The 12,763-nt window shown below is 36.3% G+C and overlaps 1 protein-coding gene across 3 annotated transcripts in view; it reads right to left on the bottom strand.

Moving 5' to 3' along the window:
* Positions 1 to 12,763, bottom strand: part of Prex2 (phosphatidylinositol-3,4,5-trisphosphate dependent Rac exchange factor 2) — a 262,543-nt gene that overhangs the window by 27,082 nt on the left and 222,698 nt on the right. For all 3 annotated transcript variants that reach the window (XM_013071229.3, XM_004842082.3, XM_013071231.3), the window contains 2 exons: positions 6,388 to 6,454; positions 5,975 to 6,165 (listed from right to left, as the gene is read on the bottom strand). In XM_013071229.3, the coding sequence (XP_012926683.2) occupies positions 5,975 to 6,165; positions 6,388 to 6,454 (258 nt within the window). The remainder of the gene's footprint in view (positions 1 to 5,974; positions 6,166 to 6,387; positions 6,455 to 12,763) is intronic.

Here is a 12,763-nt window from a genome sequence, read left to right as displayed (position 1 = left end):
GGCAGTACAAATTTCTTTCTAGGTCTATCTGTATATTAACTTGTGAATTTAATTTCCTTAAGAAATGTTTAGTATTACACTGTGGTTACATGATGAGTTCAACAAGCTTCTGTTGGAGGGCAAATCCAGGGAGGAAGGCCCTGGGAATTCATCCACCACTGGTAACATCATTAAATGTGATAATATATCATAATTTCCAAATAACCTACTAATAAGTGCATTTTGGAAAGAGATCAGTTTTAATCTAGTTCCGAAAACTTTTTATATGTTAAAGCTAATTTCTACAACATGTTAGTTACAGCCTCACAATGGATTAGGCAGGCAATAGCTAGTATGATGTCATCACTGTTATTTAACAGATGTGGCAAGTTGGCCTTGCAGACAGTTTCCTTCTCACATCTGTGTGGGGCTGTACCCACAGGAGGGTTAGGATGCCACGGAGCAGGGTGCAGGTGCAGACACAGTGAGGTGTCCTAATGATGCCACTAGCAACCTCCCTCCAGATGACGGAATGCAAGGTATGTTAGTTAAAAATGCTGGGCCTTGTTTTATGGAAGAGACTAAACCTCACAAGAAACCACGAAAACAAAAAGGAATTCATGTATACAGATCTCCACTGTTCAGGTTCAAAGATGTCACAGGCCAGGCAGCATTGGAAGATCTGAACTCAAGTCAGCCACCTGCCTACCAGGCCAACCAAGGCTCTGACACCACTGATAACTCATTACCAAATCATACAGAGTAAAAAACAGTACAAGGATAAAACTCTTCCAAACAAGTCCTTAGAAGGTGAAACACTCTGATTCAGACTTCTTGCCCTCTCTAGAAATTTCTTTGGTACATTCTTTATGCTTACAGGTACCCCTGCAACTTTTTACTTCTTTCCATTGACTAAGGAAGCAGAAAACAGTATAGTGGATGGAAAATAGTATCTTTGTTTTTGGACTCAGTAAGATTCATGCTTTTGGTTTTATAACATATGCAGTACACTGATCTATACTGGTTAAAGTAAAAGAGGCTGGCTATCAAGCAGGGGCGGGAATAAAGAACCAAAACAAATTAAATTGCCACACTGAATGGAAAGATGCTGCAGGAAGAAAGGGAAATTTAGAAATCCCTGTAGCAAGCTTTTGATTGCCTGCAACAAATAACTGGCACGGGCACAAAAGAGAACCTGAAAAGTGACAGACAGTGCTGATTCAATGCCTTGAAAATATTCAGTTTGGCAAAAATGACTGTCAATAAAGCAGGCATATACACAATATAAGTCTTTGTAGGAAAAGAAATGCCAAAGATATTTGACACAGTAGTTCCTTTTTTTTTTTTTGGTACCGGAGATCGAACTCGGGTCCTTGCGCTTGTGGGGCAAGCGGCGGAACCACGGAGCTAAATCCCCGGCAATAGTTCTTTTTTTGAAAAAATTAATTTTATTGGTACATTTTAGGTATACAATATAATGACATTCATCATTGGAAATTTGTACCTTTACGTAATCTATCTGGGTTCTTATTTTTCCCCATTCTCCTGCCCTCCCTTCAATTGACACAGTAGTTCTAACTGGAGAATTTTTGTTTTGTTTTATTTTAGCTTTGAAAATGAAACTGATGTTTGAACAGGAGCATATAGAAAGATGCCTCTCTGACGGCATTACATGCAGTAGAGAAAGAAATCATACAACTTTAGTAAATTGTGATATACACAACGGTTGGTATATCAGGTAGCAAATAAGCTACATAGATAAAGAAAAAGTCTGTGTTAGACCCTGTTGTCCTGCTATCTGAGAATACCTGAGACTGGGTAATTTATAGATGAGGCTGAGACATTTAAGGTTGAGAGGCCTGCATCTGGTGAGGGCCTTCTTGCTGCCTTATCCCAGGTTGAAAGGTAGATGGACAAGAAAGCACAAGACAGCAGAAAGCATGAGGGGGTCCAATTCACTATTCTAACAACTCATTCTCGTGATAAGTAACCACTCCCATGATAATGACATCAATTCACTCTTTTCATGACAGAATCAGTGCTTAACAAAGTTCTATTTCCCAATACTATTTCTTTGGGGACTGAGTTTTCAACATGAACTTTTGGGGACACATTCAAAGTCTACATGCACATTTTGAAAATACATATACAACTGCTCTAAGCATAAAACAGACTACTAACCATACACTCTGTTCTTGCTGTGCCCTCCAAAATTCACATATTGACGCTTAACTGTCAGTGGGGTAAGAGAAGAGGTGGGAACTTCAGCAGGTGAATAAATCATGAGATTAGGGCTCTTGTGAATGGATTGGGACCCTGATAAAAAAGGTAAAAGGGAGCTGCCTCCCTCCATTTTGCCCTCCGCTCCTTCTGCCATGTTCTGCTTATTCAAGGTGCCATTTGGGAAGCAGAGACCGGGTCCCTGAATCTGCCAGCGCCTTGACTCTAGACCTCCCACACTGTGAGGAAGTAAATTTTTGTTCTTTTTAAATTACCTGGTCTTGAGTATTTTGTTACAGCAGCACAAGCAGTCTGATACACTACATACATTAATTAAGCAATGTTTCAAATGTATATTATTTGATCGAAGTTGTGAGAGGATGGAAAATGTAAAAAGGTATGTTTGAAGAGAAAATTTTGAAAAATTTTACCTTTTATTAAATCACCTTTCAATCTTGTTTATATTGCTTAAAAAGCAAACACTTGATTTTAAAAAGAGACCATCCTATTCTTCCAAAATTCAATAGCAATAGAGACCTTAAACAAAAGTGAATGGCTGAAGAGAGCATTAACTAGAGAGTTTATCAGCTGCCTTGTAAAGCATGCGAAGGATTACCTAGTAAAGAGAATTTAGTAAAACCAAAGCCACATTAAGTGCTATGAGAATGTTTTAATAATTTATAGAAAATTATCTTCCCACTAATCTTATATCCACTATTGTATGAAGCTTTGGCACTGGATTCAGAATGGCATTAAAACATCTAAACATTAATGCAAATTAAATCTGCATTTTCCTTCCAAAATCCATATTCTTCCTTTTAGTATCAAACATATGCAGTCTAACTTAATATTTTAAAAAATATTTTAGATACCTGTTTATGCTCAATAAAATCAGAAAAGGCAGGAAATAGATTAATGTGGATACCGAATCATATTGTTGACTATTTCTTATGTTGACTTGAAAAGTAAATAATAAAAATAACTTGTCTAATATTTATTCTGATTAACACTGTTTTCTCCCTTCTGTTGGAAGATGAGGGCAAACCTCCCTGTTCAATGTTTCAGGCAGGTGTGGATCAGCTTGGGTTCTTCTCTTGCTGTCTGAATTAGAATTATTAAAGGATTATTTTAGGAACAGCCTTCTGTGGGATTTTGAGTTCCAAAACAAATTAGCACACATTTTATCTCCATAAAAAAATCCAAGAGGAGACTTTACTGAAAAATTAAGATTATGTCAAGCTCTCTATTTTATTCTGCATAACAGAAAAATAAAAATGTATAATTTTCAAATAAAGTTTAAATTTAGCACTTATCATGGATGTATTAATGCCAACATCTTAATAAACATCTCCTGAAATTAGCACTCTATTTGTTTTGAATTAGAAATAGAGTCAATTTTTTAAAATTTCAGTGTTTCTTATGATCCTTATATACCAATCAATGAAAGCAGTACTTACAAAATAGTTGTATAACTTCAATCTGTTTCTCTGTCAAATTTGACACCTCTCTAATTTTAAAACTGTTCATGGATCATCTGTGACAGTAATCTGGACAATCCGGTCATGGTCTTCAATGCTAAAGGGCAGATTTCCCTGCATTGACTTTCAGTAAATTAATGTAGAGGTGAAAATACATGCTTGTAAGTTACGTTGAAAGGGTCTCCTTAGTTGTCACAGTGCATCTAGTCCTCTCATAACTATGATCTCGAAGTATGGCAAGGTAGAACACAAAGAAAGTAATAATATTTGCTGGGGCCACCATGAGCCCCTTGCTGTTCCATGACTACTGCTCGCACACTCCCATCTTAGGACGTCTGTGCAGCTGATCGTAATGCTCAAAAGCTCTTCCTATGAAACATGTGCATAACTCACTGCTTCATTTCACACAGGTCTCCAATGAATTCTTCCTACTCCATGAAAAGAGGTGCCTTTAACTCTTGTCACCTCACTCCTCTGATTCCTGTTCTCTTGTGTATTTCTTCCACCTGCCACACAGCGTATTGTTTGTTTACTTTATCATCCATTTTCCTCTAACAATGTACATTATATGAAATCAGAGACTTTATTTTTCCAATGCAGTAACCCCAGCACCTGGAGCAATGCTGGCCCCTAATTAGTGCTCAGTGGACATGAGTGAAAATAATGAATGGGTGAATGAATGGTAACAGACTGAAGAAACACAGGTCTATCAAAAAGGAAAGATCTCTAATAGTAAAAAGGTTGTAAAATAATGTTGGGTTCACTCAGTTATAGATAATATTTTCAATTGAACTGTCAGTAAGCTTGCAAGAGCACAAAGTATATAGCAATTAAAATAAAGGTTTATTACATGTTTAGTTGACTACAAAAAATGTTCACTTCAGTGAAATAGTCTTGCTAGACTTCATAACCAAGATCATAATGTGTAGTACTTCAAAACTAGTCAAAATAAAATTTTACAGATGAAAAGATGCTGCCTTGAATGGCCTCTCTCCCCTTTTTACCTCTACAACCCAATCCATCAAATCTCAATTTGAACATCACTTTCTCTATGGAAAGTTCCAAGATCTAACCACCCCCAAGAATGAGAATGAATTTCATCCTTTAGCTGTAACTTTCCTAGTCATTGATAAGTTCTTGTACTCTGGTTTTCCTTGTGTGTTAGTATTCATCATTGTGTAATATCTTACGTTGTTTCATTATCATTGTTATTGTTAGTTTTTTATTATTTGCTTTTCATGCTTTTTGTCTCCACCACAAATGTCTCTGATTTCTGATGTTACAGAGCATGGTCTTCAGCACCAACTACAATCCTTTGTTTAAAAACCATGTAAATTTGAATAAATAGATACCACCTTCAAAATCTGGTACTAAGAAGAGCTATGTGTCTGATAGAAGACTAGCTCCCTACTCAGATTAAAATGATGACTAAAATCTAGGTGTGGCTGTACATGTCTGTAGTCCTAGTATTCTGGCAGGGTGACGCAGTAGGACTCCAAGTTCAAGCCTAGCCTGGGGAACTCAGCAACTTAGCAAGACTCTGTCTTCAAATAACAAAGGAAAAAAGAGCTCAAGGATGTAAGCTTAGTGTGAATCAATCCTAGTTCAATCCTCAATACTGAAAGTAAGTAAGTAAGTAAATAAATAAATAAAACTAATCTTCTGTTCTATTATTTCTATCCACAAGGTTTTATTTCCTCATGAAAATGAGAGATGATAGAAGAAGAGTGATAACTATGAGGAGGGATTTGATGAACCTAGCTGCCTCAGAAGGAACATAGTTGTCTAGGATAAATGCCTGAATAGGGCCTGGGAAAGATTCTTCCTTGAGTTCTCCAGAAAAGCATATTAAGTGAGCTCCTGAGCCACCACTGCTTTTGATGTGGGAAGGCAGCACTAACTCCCTAACAATGTCTAACTCACAGCACTTGGCTTACAGGGATGTGAGCCACTGAATGTTGTGAGAAAAGTTTTATTAAGCTAGTTAGATTCAGCTCCTACCAGGAAAATCCCTAGAGCAAGTAAGAAGGATGCACATTTTTGTACCTAAAATACAACTGTGGTAATATAAATGCAAAAGGGATAAGATTCTGGGCCACCATAATATAATTGTAGAAGTGCATAGTCACTAAAAATATAAGAAGTAAACCCAGAAACCATCCACAATCTTATTCCAGATGCACCTGAGTCCTGTGAATATTTCCAGTTTTAATTTCATTTAGCCAAAATGTAGACAAGGACCACCACACAGAATGTGGACTAAGGAAGACGTAAGCAAGGCGGGGAAGTTCACATACCGGTGCACACCGCTGTTGCACATGATGATGTGGCAGGCTCCCAGCCTGTCGCACAACTCGGAGGAAACTGACAGCAGGCCAACCCCAGAGGCACTGCAAGCTGTGTTTGCACAGGCAGCTATGCGTTTGGATCTGATGAATGAGGTTACCAGGCGATAAAGTTCATCCAAAGCATTGAGAGACCTCATTAGCTGCAGAAAAAAGAGATGAACAGAAAGTTCAACATGTTAAGCAGAAATCCTTTTATCTGGGATGTATCAGCTGTGGTAGCTTTTAACAAAGTCTATCATTTGGTTATGGAGGCAACAGGATTGGAGACCAAATATAATTACACATTGCTTAAGAAGAACAGCAGAAAACTAAGGGAGGTTTGTGAATAACAAAGTATCAGTAAGTGTAAAGTCTATTTTTACCTTATCTACATAGGCAGCTTTGGATGTGGAGTTTGGTGGCGAGTTTGATTTGTCCACATAGAATGCCCTGTAGGAACACAAACAAAATTGTTCATTGGTAGACAAACTTTAAAATGTATAACCATGTTCAACTCTCATTAACTTTCTTTTAAAAAAGAGAATAAAGCCCTAAGAACCAGGATGGTGATGTTGCACAAAAGTCAACAGGTATCCATTCAAAACAAAACAAAACAAAACAAATAAAAAACAAACCAAAAACAAAAGCAATTAAAACTACCACCAACTCCATTACATAGTACTTGGCTTTAGGTCACAGAACTGTCTTAGTAGCTCAGTTTCCTCATCTGTGATTTGGGAATAGCATCAACTTCAACTTCAGAAGACTCACAAGAAGAACCAGTTATTTAACTCAGAAGAAAATGTTTAGAACAATGCACAGCACAAAATAAGTGTTTTTTAATAATTGTGATAATATGGCAAAGATGAAGAAATATAATATGACTCTTGGAAAGCACTATCCAATTTTCATTAATTGTGAGAATATAATTTTATAAAACTAATACAAAACAACTTCTACTTTTAAGCAGAATCCTAAGCTGACTTTTCAGTCAGTAAACTATGTTAACAGTGAAAGTCAAACTTTGAGGATGCCCTGGTTCCTTTTTTCACTAGGATGCAACATGTAATGCCTATTAAGTTGAATTCTAATGGCTTGCAATAATTCAAAAAATTATAGCCTTACTTGCTTGGCTTCTGATTGAATACTAGACAAAAATTTGCGAGTGACTCTTTAAGATAGGATACATTTAAGCTTTTAAATTTTAACCTAATACCTATTTTTAAAAATTGTGTTAAAATGCATATAACACAAAATTTACCATTTTAAACCTTCTTAAGTATATAATTCAATGGCATTAAATACATTCACATTAACTATCTAGTTACCTATTTTTGCTGAAATGAAATTATTTCCAAGATGTGAACGTTTAATGTCAATTGTATTAGGATGAATTCTCATATTAGCTATTCAAATGGAAGTTCATTAGACTGATGAATATTAAAAATATGAATTCAAAATATGCTGGGTGTGGGGGTTACACATCTGTAATCCTACCATGGGGGAGGATGAGGCAAGAAGATTGCTTTGAGTTCAAGTTTGAGGCCAGCCTGGACTACACTGTAAGTTCAAAGCCAGCCCGCACTACAAAGCGAGACCCTGTCTCAAACAAATAAAAACAACTCCAAAGAAGAATTCAAAATATTGGCCAATTATTATCAAATTCATAGTTACTAATGGGCAAAGTCAGTGAGGGAGAACTCTATGCACACCACTGTTGGTTTTGGTTTTTTTTTGTCTTTTTAGGACAAAGAACATAGATTAATCAGATTTTACAATATAAATTAGTAAAGTGTTAACTCTAACTTCTCTAATGACAATCATGTTTATTTTTACTTTTTCTTCTTCTTTAAAATACTGATTAAACACCCTTTTCAAAAAAAAACTACAAACAACTCGGCATCCAATGTTGGCTGTTGCTCATTAGAATTCCCTCTGGATCCCAAGAGATCTGTTTTTAGGTAACACCTGTTGTTCCCTCAGCCTGAATCCACAGCTCTCATCGGCTCAGGGCACATACATTGCCAGAAGCATGGGGACTCCAGCAATACTGGGCTGCACCCAGCTCACAATGACTGGGTTACAGTGACATGAACCACGATGTCTACCAAGTTCCAAGACAAGACAGTTCCTTTTAGCTATGTGACTCAGCATTCACTACAATCACTAGATCAAGAGTGAAATCAAAGGGGTTGAAGCATCATTTTTATTACTATTCCTGTTATTACTATAATCATTTTGTGGTACTGCAGATTGAATCCAGAGCCTTCTCACTGAGCTACATCCTATAATTTTCCCAAGTATTGCCCTTGACATCTGATTTCGATCTAATGGTATCTGAAGCTAGTCTGTATTTTTTTCCTCTGATAGTGTGGATTTTCATTTTACATCATGAAGTTTAACCATAAAGTGTTAAGTATAGATTTACTTTTATTTATCCAGATAGGTTCTCAGATTGTTGATTAAACATGGAGTCTTGTCTACAACTCTAAAATAATCTCAGCTATTACTTCTCCCAGTTTTATCTTTCCAATATCATTTCTACTCTTTTCCTTCTGGAATACCCATTACACATATCTTCACATGTTCTCATGTGTTCTCTCTCTGCCTCTTTGTACTATCCCAACCCCCCCTTTAATGTCTTGTTTTCCTACTATTACATTTTAGATAATCTCCTCAGTAACATGTTCCAGATGAGTAACTCTGTCTCTATATCAAGGACAGAATTTATCCTTTCTATCAGAAAGTTTATTCTAATGATCATTGCTTTCATTTCTAATATTTCTACTTGTTCTTATTTTATTTCTGCCATTAAAAGATAAAAGCCTTACTAAAACATTAACCCTACCTGAATGTAGAGTTTATTCATTTTTGATCATTGCTGTATTAGACACTTTCCCGTAGTTGTGACAAAAATACCTAACACCCACAACTTAAAGAAAGAGAGGCTTATTTGCCTCACAGTTTTCAGTGAGTGTAGTCCATAGTTGGCTGGCTCCAGAGCAGAAACAGCATAGTGGAAGAGGATGGGAGAAAACAGCAGCTCACCCCATGGCAGCTAGAAAGCAGAGAGAGGAAGGAGGAGCCAGGGCCAAAAATACACCCTTCCAGGTCACGCCCTCTGTGACCTGCCCCGCTATGACTAGGCCTCACCTCCAAACAAGAGACTTTGGGGGATACTTTACATCTAAACCATAACAACTGCTACATCTTCAGCACCTGTAATACTGTGCAGAATATAGTATGATCTCAAGAAATATTTGTAAATAAATAAATGGAGAATTGACTTATTTTTGTTTCAGAATTTTCTGCCTTAATGAATGGAATTTCTTTGCTTACATTTTAAGCATTGAATATGTACTTTGCTAGTCTCTATCAATATATCAAATTCTCCTGGCACATACTTATTTTCAATAGCCAGTTTTTCTTCAGTCTTTCTTAGTGTTACATTTTCTCTTTGGAATTACATTTCTTAAGTTCATTTGAAGTGAGAAATTTATTTAGTTTTTATTTAGTCTTTTACACAGCTTCATTACTACCTCTAGTACTATTCTCTTAAAAATATTTTTTTGCCCACTGTATGCCTAGAATCAGAGATCTGTAACTTCTTTTCCATCAGTGATTTTACTATGACACTGTGGTTGCATCCAGATTATCAACAGTTGTATCACTAATCCAGAGAATGATTTGGTTGAGTTGATAGTTTGTGGCTGGGTTGGCTTCCTTCTGTCATCATAAGCCCAGAGGATCACAAAGCTATAGTTCCAATCAGTGGTTGGCAGCAGAGTTTTCATCCTTCACTCAGAAGTGGACAAGTTCTCTATGCTCTGATTTCAAACAGTGATGCAGGCTCTGGTTTTCCACTTACTGCAGGGCCAAATGGATTTCTCATTATTCTGCAGACACTGCCCTGGCCCCTCTGCCCACCTCCATAGCCCAGCAAGCCAGAGGCCTCAGCACAGCTTACATCTCATCATTTGCATTTGATTCCACTCATGGCCCACAGAAATGAGAAATTATTTTTTAAGCTTAGCTATAACTTTTATGTTTGTCTTCATATGTTATATAGTGTGGTTATATACTTGAAACAGAGGTAGTGCTGCAGTGTCAGGATCCTCAGAGATACCCTGATCACACATGCCTGTGTACTTGGTAGAAAAATAAGATGCTGAGAAACAGTACAGAAATCCACAACAAATTACTTAGTCTCTAGGCATCTAAGTTTCCTCATTTAAAAATGTGTATTAGAATTGACTAGTGTACAGATGCCACTATGTGGAAGTTTAAGTTAATGCATATGAAGTGCTGTCTCCTGTGATTAGCAAGGAAGATGTGTCCAACAAGGAATACTAACTATGATTCAAACTCACAATCTTCAGGGAAACATGACTTGAGAAATTTTGGCCATCATAAATAATAAGTTAAAGCCGAAGAGTTCCTGATTTTTTTTGAGGTAACCTAAAATATTTTGCAACAGTTGTTAAAAAATGAAAATTAAGTTACATATTTAGTGTACAGATGATTCCACAATTAGGGCATAAGTAGACATTTATGTATAAACAGCAAAGCACCATTTTTAGGTTGAAGGAAAAAAAGAGTGTCATTTAAATAGCTTAGGTGTGTTGACTGTAGAAACTGTAGCTCTTATAAACCTTGAATCATCTGGGGAGAAAAATATCCGTAACAGCAGCCCAAGGATCATTAGTGCAACCCAAAGGAAGCATCACCACTGACATCTGTCACCACCACTGGCTGCACTCTTTCTTCTTTCAGAAAGCCATGCTACTTGAAAATGTCACTGATTCAGCTAGTTAAGAACAGTTTAGATCTTTAGATAATGTTGATCTGATTCTGCTCTATTCACTTACAACTGACTTGACAACAATCTTCAGATATCCAATGGGGCACAGTCTTTCAAGATACAAAACCACAGTTGATGAAAAGAAAATAAATTAGAAAAAAACTTTCATGGGTTGAAAATGTAGTCCACATCAAGCAAAGCACTATTTAGGGACAATCTTTTCTTAACTGCTACACAGCTGAAATGAAATAGAAAAATAGCTAATGAAATAATTTAAGCATTCAAGAATGTACTTAGAAGAGAAAGGCTTACTATAAATGTAGAGTTAAATATGGTAATTCATCCAGATTTGTGCCAATAGTTAATATTTGTTATTTCAAGAGAATGGAAAGCAAATTAGTGAATATTAACAAAATATTATAAGATACACCAATGAACTGATGAACTTGAGAAAAAAATATCCAAAACTATAGAAACTTCAATTCTGCTATGTAATATACATAGCAAACAAATTTTTTAATTTAATTACTTGATAAAATAAGAATTTGGTCTTGAGGCTGAAACTAATTTTAGTTGAAACAAAGGTTTACCAGCCAGTTTACAGGTATTCACAGCATTTCAGGATCACTCATAGTATGACAAACTGCGGATAAGAAATAAATCCCTAATGCACTACCCTTAATTATAAAAATCTTGCAATGCCCCTTAATCAAATTTTATGGGTAAAGTTAATGGAAAAATTGGATTAATGCCAAAACTGATGATAGCTTATTATGCTTCTGAGGTTAGTAAAAATGATGTCATGGTCCTTTGTCTGAATATAGAAAATTTTATTAAGATTTTGAAAGTGCTGCTTCTATTTTATAAGGGCTGAACAGTGAGTTCTTTTTCACACTGTTGTACATTAGGCTCCATTGTGACACTTTGTGAATTAATTCTCCCACGTAAAATGAATATATTATGATACTATTTTTTCACTCAGTCCCTACAGAATAAAACACCATTGAATAAGTAATTACATCATACATTTCAACAGATAGTGACATAAATATATTCAAGCCAAATAACTACAATGAAACTAATCTTGGCGCATTCTGATCACCATCTAATAGTGAAGATGAGTACACAGGTACTCACAGTGCAAGGCAGAACGCAGTAAGTAAACTGAAGGGTGTACAGAGCTCCAGGGTGTACGGAAGGATGGTCACATAAGAGTGTGTCATAGGAGCTGGACTTTGATGAATGGACAGGCTTCTTACAGGTCACGCTGGGAACCCCACACAGTAAGTGGTGGCAATGTCACGAAAACAGCAGGCCTAGAACAGTGGCACCAATAGGACTGAAGAGTGAGCTCGCATAAGGCAGGGAGAAAGACTGTTGGATAAGGTCACTTTAGTTGAAATACTCAACTAAAAAACTGCAATTAATTTGTTAAAAGTAAAAAAGGGGGCAAAACACATGCTTAGCTATTGCCTACAATAAGAATGAGCAGAAAGAAACAGATGATTCATAAAATATAAACATTTAGGGAATTTCGAGCTGCAAGAAATACTAGAAATGAAGAGAATCATTTAGCATCCACAACAAGACCATGGTAATGTAAATAAGGAACTGACGTTTGCCATGAGAGAAAGAGAACACATTTGGGGCACTCTGAGATCATATACAGAGTTATGTAAGTTAATATACTAATTTAAGAAATACGACAATGCTTTCTCGAATGGGTAAACAGTCTTATTTAAAATACTGAAATGAATTAATTTTGTGAAGGGAGACATACAGAGGTTAAATCAATGACAAAAGTAACATTCTTCTCTTTGGAAAACTCTGTTTTTCCTTTATCTGAGCCTGTTGGGGACATCCAATTTCTAGAAGAGATGATTAAAGCAGAGTTGTAAATAAAGAGAAACTACAGTTTTCAGCCCTCATCTCTGTCACATTCTTGCTTCTCCTTCAGA

Source organism: Heterocephalus glaber, unplaced genomic scaffold (genome assembly GCF_053883595.1).
Source record: "Heterocephalus glaber isolate CG9 unplaced genomic scaffold, H.glaber_assembly_v1.0 deba00001553, whole genome shotgun sequence".
Classification (NCBI taxonomy): domain Eukaryota; kingdom Metazoa; phylum Chordata; class Mammalia; order Rodentia; family Bathyergidae; genus Heterocephalus; species Heterocephalus glaber.
The sequence above is the reverse complement of the archived record's forward strand: the minus strand, read 5'-3'. Positions and strand labels throughout refer to the sequence as shown.